The sequence below is a fragment of the Hyla sarda genome, chromosome 11, assembly GCF_029499605.1.
Source record: "Hyla sarda isolate aHylSar1 chromosome 11, aHylSar1.hap1, whole genome shotgun sequence".
NCBI classification, from domain to species: Eukaryota; Metazoa; Chordata; class Amphibia; order Anura; family Hylidae; genus Hyla; species Hyla sarda.
In genome coordinates, this window is record NC_079199.1 from 87,565,794 (window position 1) to 87,586,568 (window position 20,775).

The window sequence follows — 20,775 nt, forward strand, 5'->3', positions numbered from 1 at the left end:
TGGTTTTTTAATCATACCCCTGTGAGGCTTCTTAGCCGTGCTTGTTTGTACACACTGCACATTGGAACATGGGGGTTTTAATTCTGCGATGCTCTCTGCATATCTGTAAGTTAATGGACATTAACCAGCATTAGTCAAGTTGCATTTTGATCAGATACCGCAAGGCATAAAAGCAAGATGGCGCTCAGTAGGATTGTCTGAAAAACAGATCCTCTGAGCTTGTAATCTCCATCGAGGATATCGAGGATATCGCCACCTAACGTACATAAAAACAATCTATTGTTTCCCATACACAACCATATCAGGCTGGGAAGAGGTTGACTATAGTGTCCTTCAATCTGATGACCAACAGGAAGTCCAATAAAATGTCTGCCCCCTAAGAACTTTTAGATTTCCAGTGGTTGAAACGTGCTGAATATTTGACATCCATAGACATGACTGATCATAGGGGCATCTTTAATAAGCCTTTAGGCTTAGGGCTCCTTAAAAACCACCCCAGCGTTAGACTTTTACGAAGGCCTGGCAGAGGAAGGGTTACAGCAAAGAGCATTGATTTCTACAGCGGACTCAGTCAGCGCCACTCACAGAGACACACACACAATCCACTCATAAACTACCCACAACCCCTTGCGCTTTATTCCCAAGGGGAGCTTTCTGTGAGCGTCCTATTGATTTTTGATTTTGCAGAAATTAGCCCCTTCAACCCCCCCAATCTTTTTATTTTTATTTGCAAACCGATATATAAGTTTGTGATTTTTTTTAAAGAATGTTAATGATGGTACAAGGTGTCCGTGAAGGCAAACACAAGCAGGAGAAAAACAATAGGGGCGTGAGATGGTTCAACGTCATGCTATAACGTATAGCTATAACATATAGCGTAGCATAGTCCAACATTAGGTATCAAGAATGTAGAAGAAACCTACAGAATACTGTACCTGAATTGACAAAAAAAAATCTAAACTATTTTCAGTGGTTACATCAGCTTTAGGACATGATCACATGTGGTAGATTCACTGTGTAAATTCCTTGTTGAAAATCTGCAACATTTATATTAGTAGCGAAGATTTCCAAAATCTCAACTGCACGCTCTGGAAAAAATCCATGCTAAAATTGACTTATGGTGCGGATTCTGAATCTGCGGCATGTCAAGTGCTACGTCAGATCCGACGGAGATTTATCGCAAATTTTCCAATGGCCTTAAAAAAAGAAGTCAAAACCCATAATAATTCTGCAGGTGTTTAGAATTTTTGCTGTGGATATTCTGCAGATCTGAAGTAAAATTCTCAACTGCAAATATAAAACACATAAACATTTTTATCTTTAACATATTAGCATATTTGTTCCCAAATTAGCAGCAGCAAATCAGCACCAAAATCCACATGATTCGGTATAAATTTGCCGCTGCAGAATTGCTACTAAAATGCTTCTGCAGGAAATCCTCAATGTATGGTCATTAGTCCATATTTTTAGGCTGTGTTCACACTCCATGTTTTGATTCAAATTTTTAGATTTTCTTTTTTCTTATCACGCACATTTTTTTTTTTTTTTCAGACATTTTTGCTTTTGGCTCGTTTCTTTAGCTATTTACAGCTCAAAAAATGTTGTGGGAAAATAGCCGTAGACAAATATGAAGCACGCCTGAAATATTAAAGGGGTAAAAAAAATTTGCTTCCACCATTAATGGTAAAGCAAAATGACTACCTACAGATGTATCGTGGACAGGAAGACCTGTATGTTATAGAGAACACTCCTGCTGCTGTGGTCCCAATGAGGTGTGTGGGTACCTGTGTAGGACACCAGGTTGGTTGTATGGTGGAAAGCTGACAAAAGACCCTATATATGTCCTCTTTACAAAGAATGATGTGCTTTACATTAACATACACATTGTATTTAGTTATTCTTTTGTTATGTTACTATGTTTTGCATAGACAGAATATAGTTTGTTGGTAAAACAACCATGCAAAAAATATTGTGGTACATTTTTTTTGTTTCAGTTTTATGTAAATTCTACCAGGTCCAATCTTGTGCTCTATTTTCTTAATAATAATTACAGGTGAATCTGGGGTCATACCATATTTTTCATATATCATATTTTTAAAATCCAACAAATCTGATATATTATTTCTGTGGTAGCGGGGGGGAGATGTTGTTACCCTAGGGGCAGATGGCATTAACCCTTTGTAGGGCGTGGTTTAGCCTAAAACCACCCGAAGGTATACCGCCGGATCCTGGGCTAGGCACAGGGGCAATCAAGACTCCGACGCCAAGTTACGGATAACGGTAGCTTTAATGGGCCCAAGGAAGTGACCAGTGACCTTAAGGGCTTGCTGGGACATATAGTAGGACTGGACAATTAAATGCAGACCCCACTGACTTGACAGATGACAGGGACTGACTTGACTCATAAAGCTGTGACTTTAGCTTACTTGACTTGATGGTGGCTGCAGGACTGGCCTTTGAGGCCTCCAACACTCTGGACACACACACTAGGCACAACTGCACTGGACCTCAGCTTAGCAGAAGAGCAGAGCTCAAAGAGCGAGAAGCTACCATCCAGGGCTTATATGGGGGAGACTAGCAGGGAGCCCATAGGTCACTCTTGGGATCACCTCGTCACTGGTACCTCCTGGGTAACAATCACATGACATAACTCTTAAAGATACAACACACTTTATTAAAGAATACACTGCAGAACATATGTACAGGGGGGAAGCAGGTGTAAGGGGCCCTGGGGACACTGAAGGAGGCTGCCTGACAGGGCAGCAAGGGTACGAGGCAACATCTTCCTTACTGGAACACCACATTTCTATTTCTGTTTTTTAATGCCGTTGGATCTAGGTATTGACCAATGTTGCATTATTTCTTCTGCTTTATTAATTTACTATATTGTTATATTTTTCGGAAAAAAAAAACAATAACTCTTTAAAAACCAAACCAAAACCAATCAAAAATTATTATTTTTTTATTTTTATTTTATTTGCCCCCTTGCAGCTATTGGAGGTTTTGTTTTAGTTTTAGGCATCATTTTTGGGTAAGTATATGTATAGAAATTATTTAGCAGCAGGGAAGTATTTTTTTAAATAATAAGATATTGTACGGGTCACTTTTTTTGTGTTGCAATAACATATTTTTTTTTATTGTTTTTATTAAAATTTTAAAAATGTATTCCGATTTTTTCAGTTAACCTTTTTTTTTAAAACATAGAACACTGTCATGTCTGTATGAAGTTATATATGTACATGACGGCCTGTCCATGTAAATCCACCGGCATCTGTTAGGGCATAGATAAGGTATGCCCTAACAGATATTATCACTAGACAGTCTGACAGGTCTTGATTAGGCCCAGAACTGTCAGGACACTAGTAGATGTCTGTACACTACAATCCACCATCATGCTATTATTTTACTTTTACACGAAGGACATGTCCGTGGCTTGCAGTGCTCGGCATTATATATCACAATTACAACAAGTGTCATGGAGCTTCCTCATTGTTTAGTGTGACATTAAACTGAGGAAGTGCCTGGGCACGGCACATATCATAGTTATGGAAAATATCAATGTCTCTTCTCTACCTTATAGTTGACTGATGCCCTGATACCCAGAATGAACGCTGCTGGTTTGGATAAATTGAGACAGTGGGCTACAATCCGGGGTTTTAACACAATCATCAATTCTGATGTCTTCTTTTTTTGTTTACACTTACATTCAATGATCTAAATGCCTTCAGTTTTACTACAAATCTTTGCCCAGAACCTACTAGATCAACAAGTGCCGGTTCTTCCTTGTTGTGTTTTTTTTTCTGCTCTGGTTTCCATACATTGTCCTTAGTTTGCTCATACAGGTACAGTATTTGCAAATTACTTAGGAGCCATTATATGTCACAAAATATCACATAGAGGAGATATGTCTTCTCTGATCTGCAACCTATTTGCTACTGGTTTGACTACCTTGAGGAGTTCTTTATCCTTATCTCTAGCAAGGAAGTATACGTTTTCAGCTAGAAGATTCCCAGGTCATGAGAGCCATGACATGGTGTGAACCACTATCAATAGGAAATGCATGGCAGGGTGATTCCCTCGCAAACCTTTTCCACCTTGTGTCATAATAGTACCTACGAGCTATTATGACGAATGTTCAGTTTTGACATTATTGGACATAACTCCTAGCTTTATAACCCCTTAAATTCAGCAGTCAATAGTTACAACAGGGGAAGGGAGCTTGCTCTGTCAGGCTATTATCCCCTTTGCATCAATGGTTTGCAATGGCAGCCATGGGCCTAAGAATGCCTGGGGTATAATATACTGCAATATCGAAGCATTGTAATGTGTTATTTGAATGACTGGAGGAACCTAGTAGGAAAAATGGGTTTTAGAATAATAAACAAAAAATATTTCATGAGGTTTGAGGGTATACTTCATATTTCTTGATGTGCTGAGAAGCATTAATATGCTCCTTACCAACCAAACTTTTGTCCTCGGGACCTATCTTTTGCAATCAATAAGATAAAGGAGATTTCCAAAGACCTTCCTGCAAACCAAAGTTTGTTCTCAGAATCTACTGAGGATTCAAGGGCAATGGCAGGTGTCTTGATCTTCGTAGAAAGCTTGCTTATAACCAGAGGGAAATATGGAAGCCATTGGGTATCCGGAGAGAATGTGGAAACTTGAGACAGAATTGGGTTTATCTGCTTCAATATCTGGAATAGCCTAGTGAATGGATGTTTTTTTTTTTTTTTGTAGACAACTGGTCTCTATCCTGAACAATTTGGGGATCTAAAGGTGCTTACCAGCACTACTTTTGGCCTTAAAAAAATTGTCTGAAAATTCTAGCGAACCTCAGTTCAGGCTCCACAATAAAAGGCAATACAGGCTTAGCAGACATCGTCGAAGCAATTTGGCTTCATCTATTGTTTCAAATGGCAATTTACTAGATAGATCGGACATGTAGTTGTGGGTATACTCTGCCCCAGGTAACACTGCAGACCAATTAACCTGGTGGATGCTCACATCTGTACAAAGGTATTGCTCGAGGACATTGTTGATTTGCTCTTTGTTAGTTTAAGCATGGTATCCAGAGGGGAGGTCCAGTCAGAAGTTGGAGGCAAACTGCATTCTCTGGTCTAAGACAATGTAAGCAGGGAGATAGTGTTGGTGGAAGATTAACCCCTTCCCTCTTTAGCAATTTTTTGTTTCTGCACTTTAGTTTTTTCTCCTCACCTTCTAAAAATCATAAGACTTTAAATTTTCCACCTAAAAATCCATGAGGGCTTGTTCTTTGCGCCAACAATTTTACTTTGTAATACCATTATTTCACTACAAAATCTATGGCGAAACCGTTTATATGCAGTGCGGTTTTCGGTAAAAATTGCACCTTATATTTATTCTGTAGGTCCATTCGGTTGCAAGGATACCCAATTTATATAGGTTTGATTTTATTTTACTTCTAAAAAAAAATTATAACTACATGCACCAAAAGTAATACCTTGAAAAATTTCCTCTTCTGACCCCTATAACTTTTTTCATTTTCCTTATAAGGGGCGGTATGAGGACAAATTTTTTCTGCCATGATCTGAAGTTCTTATCGGTACCATTTTTGTTACGCATGAAGCAATACTACATATGTTTATTTTTATTTACACAGTTTTTTTAAATGGGAAAAGGGGGGTGATTCAAACTTTTATTACAGAAGGGTTTAAATCACATTTATTAACACTCTATAAATGTAGGGGGCTATAACATTGCACACACTGATTTCCTACATTGATCACTGCCATGGCATGGCATTGATCAGTGTTATCGCTGCTCGACTGCACCTGCCTGGATCTCAGGCACGGAGCAATCGTTCAGCGATCAGACATCGAGGAGGCAGGTAGGCATCCTCCTCGTGTCCTGCGAGCTGTTCGGGTCGCCGATTTCATGGCGGCGGTCCTGAACAGCACCACTGAGCTAACCAGCAATGTTTACTTTCATTTTAGATGTGCCATCAAGGGCTAATGCCAGACATCAGCCCGATCGGCGATGTCTGGCATTAGCCGTGGGTCCTGGTTGTCTACAGCAACCGGGACCCACCGGGTATAATGCGCGCTCACCTGCTGAGCGCACGTCATACCTCGGGAGCCGCAGATGGACATTAATGAATGTCCATTTGCATCAAGGGGTTAAGGAGCAGAGGGTAACCCTGAGAATGTAACAAAATAAGTTTCTTTAAAGCATTGATCCACCACCACACAGATAGTAGTAAAATCCTGGTCAGAAGGGCAAATTCGTGATGAAGTCCATGAAGATTTCATTCCAAAGCTGAGTGGATAGTACTGTTAACCTTGCAGCACTGGGGTCCTATGTTTAAATCCCACCAAGGAGAGCATCTGCAATGAGTTTTTATGCTCTCCCTATGTTTGTGTGGGTTTCCTTTGGGCACTCCGGTTTCCTCCCACACTCCAAAACATGAAACTCCAAAGGTGAATTTAGATTGTGAGCCCCAATGGGGACAGGGACTAATTTGAGTGTAAACCACTGCTATAATTATTATTGGAAATGAAAGTGGCTGAAGAAGACCTAAGTGGCTTTCACTGGGCACATATAGTACTAGAGGAGGTGACATCCTGTATCCAGCCTGGCTACCAATAGAAACAGGAAAAAAGTTTATTGGTGTGCTTGACTCTCAGATGACCAGACAACATAGATGAATGGACAGAAGAGACAACGCCTTGCTAAAGAGGCCAGGGAACACGAATGATCCTCCTCTGAGGTCTCTTAGGAGAGACATGGATCAGGGCAAGGATACAAATAGAGTTGATGACCTGTGCTTGATCATCAAGAAACGAATCAGAGACAGCATTGTAGATATGTGTTTTTTTTTCCAAAATGCACAAAGAACTGCACCAACAAATCCTTTCAGGGTTTGGATGATTCAGCACCAGGAATTTTCTACCTTATGAGATAGGCCTGTGTAAGGCAATGCTACCTGAGAGTAGTTCTGGATAAAATCAGTGATGGTAGTTGTTTGAAAAACATTGAGCAACCTTGAGACACACAGGTTGTAGCCAGTTGAGATTAACAGAGAAAAGATGTACCCAGGAAAGAAAACTTTTACTTCTCAAAGAGACATTTAAGATGGTAATCGTAGTCAGTCTCAAGCGTTGATGGCCATCTTGCATTTTCTCTTCTTGTTTTTTGGCAAAAACATGCCATGGCCCTGAAAAATTGTTGATTCAATGATATGCTTTAGGTTAAGCATAGGGAGAAGCAGAGATACCGAGTTTCTTGACAAGCATCCTAAAGTTCCTCCAACATCAATGAACAGTTGTAGATGCCCTTTTTGCATACAGTGAAAGCATATCCCCTGAGACAAACAACATCCTTTTTTTTCCAGACAAAGATATATTACCCAATTGCATGGGCGTCTGTAGTTTAGCCATGGAAGGGTATCTGGAGGTTAGAGCCAAACAAAAATTCCCTTTCTGTAGACAATTGTCAAGAGGTGAGAGCTTATGAGGACCCACCAATGTATCAACAATGCCGATATCAGGGTCAATTAGGGGGCAAAACCAGCAACAAAAACGGGATATGAACTACAAGCAATGTATGGCAGGGCAATTCTCTTTCAGGTTTCCAGGCCTGACATATTTTGACGCTAGTTGCTTTGGCAATCTGACTCCGCTACGCAATCTGAGCGGAAGAGATGCAGTCTAAAGCTGCAAGACCATGGTGGAACATAGGAGCAGGAGAAGAACCAGGTGCTGTGAGCATGTTCTGTGGCTGCTTGCCAGGACAGGGTACTGGAACTGGGCGAAGTGAGTTATAGTCTTGCAGTATGTACAGAAGTGATAAAGTGATATGTAGAGGTAATGCTAAGTCAGAAAACCCAACAAGCTCAAGAAGTGAACATAAGCTAGTAGAAAGCTGTTGTGTCTCTGCTAAGACCACTGGTAAAAACACCTATAAATGAGTTTTAAGATAAGGCTTAAAAAAATATATCTTCTAATATTTAACTTAAATATTTCAACTAAATGAGGCTGGGTTTGATGTCCAGTCTACTAAAGCCATGAAAGATCCTTTCCATATTATGGCACTTCTTAGAGAACCAAGATTTTCAACTGTTTGGCCAGCCCAAGAGCAAGGCAGGACCTTTGGGATATAAGAGAGGGATGTTCATCATCTGGTATGGCAAGAGATCTAGTCTCAAGATCTAGTCTCTCACCCAGATATGAGGAAATGCAACGTGAAACAGGTGCTCATAGGTGGTTCCTCCATAGAGTTTAGTGTGAATCTGAGTAGGGTTCTCAATCTTCAAAGGAGTAGGTAGAAGAGAAAATCGGCCAAAAATTGTTGCTTCTATTTCTTACAAGGGATCACAAATCTAAACAAGCACCTCTAGTATTAGGAGAAGGGAGGGGCTCTGATTTGGTTATTGTGACAGGGAAAGCTGTGGTCATGTCTACAACTATAAATTAGATGCCAGATGTTGAAGGCTATTCATGACTTATGGATCACTTTTAGTAAATTCCTAAATTATAGGATGTATCCCATAGCTACTAGATCCATAATCTAGCAGGCTCCTTTAAATACAAGTTATGCTAATAAATAGACCCTACAACCCCATGCCCACGTGACCCGAACGAGCCTCCATGACAGGTGAGCAGCTTATCATGCACCGCGGTGTAGTTAAGCCATCTTGATTGCAATCACATTAACCTTTATATAGTGCTATCATGTGCTGAGCTTACAGACTCTGTCCATTAATTGCTTCTCCACTACGTACAAATCACTATTCCAATAAAATTGTCACATTCCTCCTCCCAGCAAGACTCCTTAAGTGTCACAGCCCGAACTATGACACCTCCCCTCGTTCCATATGCAGGAACCGCCATTACTTTATAGGTTCATAATGGAAAGTTTACCCTGTAAATTGTCCCTAGCTGCCCTCAGAAATCTCCTATTAAATCTTTCATTAAGAAGGTGCTTTATAGATGCCCGATCCTTTCATTCCGCCAAACATATCAAGTAATTATTGTCATTTTGTATTCAATTACTGGCCTTATTTCATTACTGCCTGTTGTATTCTGTTTTATCTGAATCGTTATTACAGACTATGTTTAACCCTTTAATGTCGTAAAAAGACATCAATCTGTAGCATGACTTGAAAAAAAAGACTGGATGAAACCCCAAGTATATAGATTTTCCGAGATCATTCTTAACTCTTCCTTTCCTGAAGAACCTAACAAATCCTTGACCCCCCACCCCACCCCTACTCCCCTTCCTTCCTTTTCATTAACAGTTAATGAACTGCAAAAGGAACCCCCCCCTTCCCCAACACGCTATCTCCAAGACAAGAAATGGATGCATGCAACGCTCCGGGCCCTTAAGGGTTAACATGCATATATACAGTGCTGTATTCCGCACAGCTGGGTTGTGATCAATATTTTTCTATCAGTGTGCAATGTCCCAGACAAGAGCGGGGGAAGGGAACGAAAGGAGAACTGACCAGATGGGGACAGAAGGAACAACAAGGAATGGAAGGGGGGGTTATATGCCATAACCTGTAACATAATCAATTCTTGTGATGTAGTGTATTGATAAACATTAATATAATTACGGGATATGTACGGCAGCATTAATATGACGCTTATTGAGATTGTATGGTATTAATGAATTATGATCATTGTGCAAGGGATGGACCTGACTATTGCCGGTACAAGCTCCCCTATTAGAACGGATTTGGAATATTTAAGACTTTTTTTTCATGCTTTTGAGTGTAATGGAGGCTGAAAAGGCTTTAAAATTCATGTGCGCGGTGCATTAAGGTCTTAGCAGGTCTAAGAAATATGTAAAAAAATCTATAAAATTTAATACAATATTCTAGTTACTCAGGAATGTGTATAATCTGGATAGGAGTATACACATTTGTGGGAGAGGTCCACTACAAAAGAAAATTAATTACTCTTTGGTAATAGGGGATGTATCACCAATAAATGATGGCAGCATAGGGCCACACAAATGATCGCTGCCCTCTAGGCATGATCCCCGGGCCTATAGTAAGTGTCGACCTACAAGATCAGGGTTCATTTACAGCATGTGTCAGGCCCTCAAATAGGGCCCTAAACCTGCACATTCTTTGTTATGGTAGTAATAATATGAAGGGGAAATAACACATTACATAAATTTCATTAAAATCAATGGGGTGTCCATATAATGCGCAAGCATGCAGGGTTCTCCAACGCAGGAAACACTCTTAGTAGGCACTCTCCACTTCAGCTAAGAGTAACTGATCCTAAAGGTATATTCCCTTTAAGTTTTCTTACTATCCAATGAAATGTATCTATGCCTATCTGTACCAGTAACCTATAGCTTTTCTTCGAAGCTTAAAGCATTAGTGTCTCTTCGCTTAAGTGGTGAGGTACATTTAAACTTCCTGGCAATCTTGTAGCCCAAGAATTGCTCAGAGAATCGAGTAATCAGACAGATTTCTGGAAGTACAACACCAATGGTCTCATGCAAGTCTATGGGACCTCTGGCATTGGACTTCCAAAAATTCATCTGATCATGTGAGTCTTTGAGCAATTTTTGGATTATGAGTTTGCCCTGGAAGGTAAAATCCTGCTGCCCGAGAAAAGGGGGACCAACAAAGGTCACAACATGACATTGTGACTTCCAAGAAGTACTGATAACTTTGAAACCTCTCATGTGGCAGGGTCACTTCTTCTTGCCCCATTGATAACACTGGATATTATTTAGTGGGACCACTACTTCACAATTGATAGGAGGAGATATGGTTTCTGTAATTTAGAAAGAAATGGTCCCTTTAAGCCAGAACAATTCCAACACTTTCATGCATTACCTTAAAACCAAGATTTATGGGTCTGTATAGGAATCAGTAGTGTCCTACAAAATATTCACCTCTAACCTTCTGCTTGTAATAGCTATGCTATTTCATCATATTGTACAGGAGTCAAACCATTACAAGAAAAAAAGGTGAAAAGTGGACTATTTGCATTCTGCTGGGCACAATTTATTGGTATATGCATTTAGCAATGCTCTTTCTGCTTCAATGTGAAAATTAACTTGCCAATGACTTAAAATAATATCTGTACCAAAGGGCTGACTATTCAATTTGGTGAATTTGGAAGTATCTGACAATAATAAATCAAACCTATATCTACTCCTATATACTGTACATTAAACAACCATATAGTGTATAGTAGATGCACACTCAAAGACAACGTGCTGTGAAATGGTTATAAGTATATGTCTCCATGATAGTAAAGTGACCATGATAGTAAAGTATATTAATCTGTTTGTGTTACCTGTACCCACAGCCTGCAAAAGGAAAGAGCAAGAGCAAACCAAAGCCGAAAGAAATCACGTTCCTAAGAGGCACCGCCTGGTCTTCACCGACATTCAGCGACGCACGCTACATGCCATTTTTCATGAGAACCAGAGGCCCTCCAAAGAATTGCAGATCACCATCGCCCAACAGCTTGGCCTTGAGCTGTCCACTGTCAGCAACTTCTTCATGAATGCTCGCAGGAGAAGCTTGGACAAGTGGATGGATGAGGGTCATGGGCGCCCTCCATCCTCTTCCAGTTCTTTATCAGCCAAAGGCTCAGCCATTGCTTGTACCAAAGCATGAAAGAGATGCCTATAGCTCTATCAACCAAAGATAGTATCAGCTCAGCCTTCATTTTCATCCCTTCATCCCTTGGACACCAAGAACATTGACCTTGAGGTGTCTTAGGACAAGGTGACTCATCATGAGGGGAAGACTGTTCCTGGCTTGAACGTCATTCATTGCAGTCATTTGGCTGATACATACTTCAATCAAATTCTATGGGTATAGACTAGTCCTAGTCATTATTTATTTTATATGACACTGTCTGCACACACACAGCGCACTACAAGTAATACAGGTATCACATTTCTTTCAATGACGGTTGGGTGGCAACAAGTCTTTTTGTTGGTTTGCAACCAACGAGGGTTGGCGTTTACAAGCTACTGCATAGGCGTTTGTAGAAGGCTGCAAGAATGTTGTTAGGACACCAGTTTGGCACTAGGCCTAGCTATTTACAAGAAGTAACTATCATGTTTTCTAGCAATGTTTTCTAGCATGAAATGTGGGAGTAGATCATCAAGATGGTATGCAGACTGGTTCTCATCTGCTCCTTGCCCAACATTTAATGTCAAACTCTTACTGAGCTTTTAATTTAAGACAAAACATATAAAATAGCTACCTCTTAATAGAGCTGACAGTGATGGGCTGTTGAAATGCTTCATACTAATCTCATCTAACCTTATATAAGGCTCTACCTTGCATTAAGTTTAGGGCGAGATGGTTAGTCAAATGGGATTAGTGTGATATTTCATCTTGGGGTTTGACAGCCTTTTTCTGGTAGTGCCTTGAAGAGGAATAACCACACAGAGCAGCACGTGATACCTCATCCAATAGGATTCTGCCTACACTACTCTTGTATTGGCCTCCCATGGTCTAACTGAGCCGTAAGCCCTGCTTGATACAACCCTCCTTATTGTTTTTTGAGGGTGGGCTTGCAGACCCATCACTGACCATAAAATATGTTGACCTTCAACTTTTTGCAAACTAAATACCCAAAAAGATCGAGCCTCATCTAACAAGTGTATGCTATTCTCAGACATCAAGTTAGAGTGAGGTATCAAAACTTGAAGTTGAAAAGAAGGTCTTCAAATGCCAACTTTAGTTAGGTTTACAATAACCTCTGTTGCATTTTTTGTATTATTTCTTTTTGGAATTCATTCTCCTCTTTCTCCTTGTTGAATGAAGATCCCTTTAGTTGTTGTACCCGCCTTATAACACTACAGCATTCTTGATCACTAATTGTCTTCTCTTTTGGGTTCATACTACATATGAATATTTACAAGGTACTGTCTTGGTCTTCATTCAACCATTCTAGAAATACATGTTTGGCCCAACTTTTCAGAAAGTTCCAAAACTGGGCTCCAAAACAATAAACCTACAATATTGGAACTTTCTGTAAAGGACCAAATAAATATTCCTTGAACCACCCATGGTGGACTGTTTATAGAAAAGGCCTATGTAAGGATAAATAATTCCTTATCCTAACAGCAAGAGATTCTATTATCTCAGTCACCAGCTTGTGTAGGGATGACCCCATCCACACTGGTAAAAATTCAAAGCTTTGTGATGCAACGTTGAAAATGTGTTGACCTTTTCCCCTTTAGAAGCTAAGGGCTGCAGTCTGGAAGTACAGCCGGACCCTCCCCAGGCTCTTTTCATTTTACTCCTGACCAGCTGACGGGGAATTAGTGAGTTCAATGGAACAGTGGGAGATGAGAGGAGGTAGGGCTTGGAAGGTCAAGTCAGTCTCCATCCAGTGATCACATCCTCTGAGGGAGAATCACTAACCCTTTGGCTTCCATAGTCACCTCCAATGCATTGTCTTGGCTAATCCGTCAATTCAACCATGTGTTTAATAAATGGAAGCAATTATCAGGCACTATCAGCGGTAGATCGTCTACAGCAAAATCTATAGATTCAAGTAAATTACATGGGGTGCATGTTAGAAAAATGGTGGTTTGACAGAGGCTGTGGTTACCGTCACATGCAATAGTGGCACATTGAGTAGTTTAGTAGCAGTTACTGATGAATAGCATTGTCGCAATGTTTACTGACAACTAGCAATGGTCATGTTGATGGTGTTACACTGCTATGGACCTGCTAGATATTGCAGGCAGATATTTGACACTCTTAAATCCTGGAGGTTTCAATTGTGGGACTCAAATAAATATCCAACTACCAAAACTATATGAAATATGACCTAAGGCGGAAAGAGTCTTTATTTCTAAAATGCCTTCTAAAGTCTACATAAAAAGTAGCCACTGCTCACATAAGAAAAACACAAGGAAGCCATGTTAGGACTAAGGTTAACATACTCCCCCCCTCCTACCTTACACATCTGTACTGTCTGCCTGTCATGATATCATGGATGGAAATATAACAGCATATTGATTGCCAGTATTGACCTGTTTTATATGATGTTATCAGGTTGTGGAGATGGAATGGCAGTCTGTGTACAGGAAAGTAATGTTACACCAAAGTGGGAATTTCCGATTACCTTGTAAATAGTCAATATGTATGTTGACAATGCAACCATTCTATTGGAACCTGCTTCAGATCATCTACTAAAACTAGGCTAAACATTATGATGGTGATGGTGTCCTCAATAAAGCAAGACCAAAGTTCTGCAGCCCAATACAGGAGACTTACGTGTTGTGTGGATAGGCTTGTACGATTGTATTGTGAAGACGATTGCAAGACCCCTCAGTGGCGTATACTCCATTAGGCTGTACTATGCAGCAAAGGGTGAAGGACAAACCTCTACAAGGCCCCAAAAGACATTAGGACCACTTGGTCCAGTTTCTGTATCTCTCACCTCCATTAAGATTCTCACTCACAGTTTGCATGAGACCATTTGTAGAAGAAAGTACACATTGCAAAGTGATGGCCGACAATGTACAGAGCTATTTTTTTTTCTTTTTTTCCATTGGCATGGCTAAACTGGCATATCAATATAGTTCTACCTCATTCTTGGGGGATATAAAAAAATAGTCTTGACGGGTATTTGTAATATAGCTATAGGCCAACTGTGTGCTCCAGGCTGAATGATATGTTATCACTGAAATATGTAAGAATTAAGCTTTCTATAACATGGTTTTCTCTGCAGCAGGGGCCTTCATAGAGGATTGGGAGGCCATTCTGTTGAATGAGATAACCAGAGGACCTGTACTGGGACTATCCTGATAGAGAAGGGTAGCGTGGTCCATAAGACAGGTCTACCCATACGTAAATAAGTTGGGCTTCCCCATTCTTGTTCAAAGGCCCATCAGCCTCAGGAGCCTCACTACGGCACCTTTGCTTAGCAGCCATCTTAAAGTGAGGATCTCTGTGGCACAATGTTCATGATTCTTATAAAACACTGGGTGGGTTTGGACTATGATGCATCATATTTTTATTCATTGTAATGTTCAGTGCTTCTAGGAAGCCATCTTTTCATGTTTCGAAGACCACCCAGTCAAAACGTCTGCCACACAATGCACACAAAATGACTGTTTTAATGATTCAATATGGTGAAAATCCTCACTGAATCACTCATAATCCTTTTTGTTCTAAAACTTATACCAAAGAACCAAATGTATGCGCTTGACAATTGTTTTGTAACCCACATTATTGCTGCCATGGCTTTTGTGAGTTTGTAATTATTGTTTTTATTTTTTGGTGCAAAATTACAGGGTTGGGGGGCATCAAGTGGAGTTGACAAAGGATTGAGTGGTAATAGTGAACAATGGACTCGCAGTTTGTTTAAAATCAAGCAATGAATTGTGGGTACCAGTAGAATTAGTTATTAGGCGACACTTTAAGAGACGAGGGCAAAAGAACAAATGAAAAATTGGAACAATCAAGATCACTGAGCGACAATTCTTAAGGGGAGTTTTTTTGTATTTCGAAACAGTATTAACTTACAAAGTGTGCAATCCTATTGGAAATTAACTGCAGATGTTGCAAAGACGAAAATGTTAATAATGTATTTATGTATTTATTTATTTATTTTCTCCACACATTCATGGTTTACATGCTTAGCTATCGGACGCGGTTACATGTGAGACGCAACATTTGTTATTTCCTTTTCAAGGAACCCATTTTTACACATATATGTTACAGTTGACAAAAGCACAGGGTAATGGGGCTGTATGAAATTTAAAATGATCTCGTTTTTCTTTTTTACATAATAAAAACAGTGCCACTCTTCTCTGTGGCTATGTATGGCTTTGAAGCTTGGCTGAATTATTTACATAGAGCTTAGCTACAATACCAGACATGGGCAAAACTAGCACTATTTCTGGAAAATAAAAAAAACATCTTTTTTTTTGTACTACAGTCCCTTTGAGATGGTCCCATGGGTTTTTGACCATTGGCATAGAAGCAATGATTATTAGCAAACCTAAAGGGCATCTGTCACATTCATATTGAGACTTAGGGTACGTTCCCACACGGCGTATTTTGCTGCGTATTTGCTGCGTATTTGGTGCTGCGTATTTTCTACCCATTGACTTCAACAGAGAAAATAAAATACGCAGCAGCAAATACGCAGCAAATACGCCGTGTGGGAATGTACCCTAAATGTTATAAATACCTCATGTTATAAAGCAAAAAGAGCTGATCAGATCGATATATGGCTTTGTGGGGAAAGTTTCAGTAGAACTTGTATTTTCATCGATTAAAATCCCTGCTCTTTCTATGATATGTCCAGTGGGCGGTCCGAATTAGTGATTCCCTGTATCCCCACCCTCTGGACTCCTAAGCCCAGAATGATTAGAGATTTCAATATAATACAAGTTATGGTGAATATTTTCGCACACACATCTATATATCAATCTGTTTAGCTCTTTCTGCTCTATAACACGATGGCTACAGATTGGGCTGTATCCTCAGTCTCGCAGGTTCCCTTGAAATTTTATGCCAAGCTTAGTTTTGATGTACCTTCTCTTTAATAATGTTTATAGTTAAATAAAACATCTATGGTCTATCTATGAAGGCCTATCAGCTATTATAATACCTACAGAGGCCTATAGAAGTAACTGTTGCTCCTGCAGCTTTAGTCGGTGACCAAAGATTATATTTTGAAGATAATAAGGCACAGAACAAGCTGTGGTCTATGGAGGAGATTTATCAAAACCTGTCCAGAGGAACAGTTGCTGAGTTGCCCATAGCAACCAATCAGATCGCTTCTTTCATTTTTAAAAAGGCCTGTGAAAAATTAAAGAAGCGATCTGATTGGTTGCTATGGGCAACACAGCAACTTTTCCTCTGGACATGTTTTGATAAATCTCCCCCTATGTCTTTTGAATTAGAATTCTGGGAAAATGGAAGGGAAAATCCTCTTCTTAGCACCCTATGTCCCATAAGGCGTCCTCACCTATATTGTCCAAAAATGATCATGTCTAATCTTGTTAATTTATTTCCCGTTCATCCATGCGGTGTTCCAGCTGTGCATTTTACTATCTATATAAATATATATATATATTACACATATAGAAGGGAGAGGAAACTTGAATGTTTAAACTTTGTTATTTGTGCTGATTAACCAAAGTCTTTTTGCTTGTACACATTTTAAAACACGTACATTTTATACCAAAGTTTTTTCTCTGATACCTCATTGTGTGATTTGTCCGTGGTGATGTTACGCAGAAATTAAATGTCCTTTCTTGAAAGATTAAAGGCTCGTGAGTGTGTTTTATGTTCCCCGTCTGGAATATTGCCCATGTTATCTTCAATAGGGAGAAGTGTTGTCATATACTGGTGACGACATACAATGACACTGGACTTTGGTAGCCACAACTACTCTTCTGATCAGGATCCAAACAAATGTCACTGCTCTGTTTCCCATCCAGGGTGTCTCTAGCCAAAAGCTGTCCGGGCATGCTGGGAGTTGTCGTTTTGAAACAGCTAGAGGCACTTTGGTTGGGTAACACAGAGTCACAGTGTAGCCTGGATATAATGGAAATCAATGTATGCACCGAGGTACTGAGTTACACTATACACTATAGCCAGAAGTGCCAAGAAAACAAGAGTAATCAAAATTATGGAAATTCAGATCTCTAGGTGTGGACAGGGAATAAAATGTATGAATAATAATAAACCATGTAAAAAGTTATAGGAGAAAATGAGGATGTAGCTGATTTTCCTGTCAACTCACTAATATTGCACTTCATACTTTGATACAAAATAGTGACCATACTTTTATATTTTATTGTGACTCTATATGCTAATTATATTGAATCTGCAGCAATGGCCCTGCTCAGATTCCAGTCTTTTATATAATTTTATAAGTGTATTCATATTTTATGTTTATCTATAATAAAAATTTTCAGGAAAACCAGCTACATCCTTATTTTCTCCTATAACTTTTTACATTGTTTATTATTATTTACACATTTTATTGCCGGTCCACACCTAGAGGTCTGAATTTCCATAATTTTGATTACTCTTGGATCCAATCAAAGCTGGTGGTTTGATGATTGGCATCGAATCTCTTTGTCTTTCTTTTCCCTTGAAGTTTATTTTCTGCAGTCTACAAAATGAGTGTTGTCTCGGACCTCTCCCTCACTGTGTGGCCCTAGACAATATACCGGGGGGGGGGGGGGGGGCTTGGCTTCGGCTGTTGTGTATGAAGCAAGCCCTCTGATGATGCTACTGAAGCACATATGCATGCATTCGTCATCAGATGATGTCGGGCAAGTCATGTGATCAAATGGTGCGTGGCTATGCTGCAATAGGTGGGGAAACTACTGCGTAGGGGAGCCATAAGTATCCTCCCACCGTGAAACAAAGGGTCCTGGGCATTGTAGTCTGAAGGAGGCTGCAGAAACAGGAAGTATCCAGTTTCCAAAAACAGGCTAAAAGCGTGATGGGGGACACAGGACACGACCATTTACCATCAACAAAAGCACAATTAGTAAAGTCCTCTTATATTGGATAACCCCTTTAAATGTGACATTTCTACATATATCCTGCCTTTATCAAGTACGATAAAGAATGAGTATCTAAAAATGCTGTATATCTGCTGAAATATTGCACTTTCACTTCATGGCATAACCAATAAAAGCAGCTTTATTTGGATTCCTGGTTATGCAGTGACCTTTTGCTTGGACTTTGATGTGAGAAGGATTTGGCGAACGGTTGGATCACCCATGCAGAGGAACAGTTTGGTGCTGGCTTCTTTCCATGAGTATCTTCTGATCAGGAAATTACTATTTCACTTCCTTAACAGGTGGAAAATCTGAGCAAAAGGAGAAAGTGTCTCTCAGGATATAAGATTTGAAATTTGAGGCATCATGGGAGGTAAATGTAGAAAAAAATGGTAATTATATATTTTTTTTAGTTTATTGAGCATAAAGTTAAGGAAGTTTATAGTTAAAGAGTTTATCCACCATAAGGTGATTTCAGTACTTAACTGTCAGACAGTAATGGACATGCTTAGGAGGGATCTGCACTTGTCATGGGGCTAAATGGCTATGTGGTCAGCTTACCATAACACTGTGGCTAGCTTTTTGTGATCTGGTTATTTCTTGTTGGAGTTTTTCCCTTAAACTACAAGTCCCATAATTCCTTGTTTGTAAGTGTGAGGTCACTTTTCTCCCTTCCACTCATGGAAACAAAGACAGGCTCCTTTCATCACCTGACTAGAGATGTAATGTCTCGGGTGCACTGCATCCTGGGAAAACCTGAGACAACACTCATTTTGTATGCTGTTAAAAAAAATAAAACATTGGGGCAAAAATCACAGAATTGCAAGACCATCATCACACACAGCTACAGACACTAAATTATGAACTACACTAACTTCACAGCCCCTTTAGCATAGTCAAATAAAAATAAATCCCGGAATACCCCTTTTAAGATACAATATATGTAGCTACAGCACCACTTTTTTATGGGTCGTGTCTGCTACTCCAGTTAAAGGGGTGTTTAAAGGGGTGTTCCCATCTGGGACATTTATGACATATTACAGGGTGAAGATGCGAGTCTTAATTCTGAGCTCGAAAGCCCTCCAACCTTCTCTGGCCTGCATGTGGCCGTCAGCTTGTTACCATCTGGACATGTATGGAATATCCACAGGATATGCCATAAATGTCTTATAAATGTGGATCCCTTCTTTGGGACCTGTACCTACTTCAAGATCATAGGCCCCCAGTCCCTGCCCATATTCTAGTTGATGCTATCGGAGGTGGTCCTGCATATATTCAACATTTATGGCATGAAAGACCACAGCTAGCCAGATGCCACTGCAGAAAATTTTTTTATATTACTTTACAGCCATTCAAATTGTATTATTTTTTAATCAATTCTGTTTTTATTGATGTAAGGTAAGTAACAAGAACAATAAAAGGTAAGTAGAAGATACCGCTAGCGGCGGTACAGCAGATAACAAGGAGTAGTAACATCATATACCCTAAATACAAGAGTTTCACTTGAGCATATGTAGGAAGAGTTCCGAGAGGAGCCTCTCGTCCAAAGGTGTGGAAAGGAGGTAAGACAGATTAAACAATAAGGAAAAGGTAGGCAGGTATTAAGAAAGAAGGAGAGGGAGGAGGAAAGATTCCTACAGCCAGAAATGTTGAGAGTAACTAGAGAATGGACAGAGTCAGACTGAAGTGTAGGGGGGGGGGGGGTAGGGGAGGGCCTCCCATATCCCTACCAAAAGATCAAAGCCAGGGTTGCCATGCTGACTGGTATTTATCATAGGATCTCTCAACTCCACTAAACATTTCTTGAAATCTACTGATTTGTTGAACCTTGGTAATCCACTCAGCCAAATGTGATTAAGGCAGCCCGTCTGCGTACCACAACGCCAGCAGGATTTGGAGGATGAAAGGCCATGAGTAAATAAAAATTCTGGAGTTCTATACCATCTAGACAACAATTTAAGATGGGATTCTCAAAGTCTAACGCACCTGGAGTAGCCTTGGGAATGGGTGAGAATGTAGTCAACCTCAGAGTCCGAAAGTGTGATCCCCAGCTCCCTCTCCCATGAGCCAATGTAACCTGAGCGGGTGAGATGCAAGGGTGGGCAGCAAACCGTCTTGATCTGAGAAAGTTTCTTCAGAGTCTGCGGACGCGAAGCCAACACCTCCTCAAAGTCTGTTTTAGACCTCATCTCTCCCATGTGCCGAAGGAACAACGAGCAACAACGTTGCATGTGGAGAATGTGGAGATACGGTAATTTC

The 20,775-nt window shown here is 40.0% G+C and overlaps 1 protein-coding gene across 1 annotated transcript in view; it reads left to right on the forward strand.

The window, feature by feature from the left end:
* LOC130295623 (hepatocyte nuclear factor 6-like) overlaps positions 1-17,414 on the forward strand; it is an 84,311-nt gene extending 66,897 nt beyond the window's left edge. The window contains exon 4 of the mRNA XM_056546539.1: positions 11,316-17,414. Within this exon, the coding sequence (XP_056402514.1) occupies positions 11,316-11,629 (314 nt within the window). The 3' untranslated portion in view covers positions 11,630-17,414. The remainder of the gene's footprint in view (positions 1-11,315) is intronic.
* Positions 17,415-20,775: the final 3,361 nt, after the last annotated feature.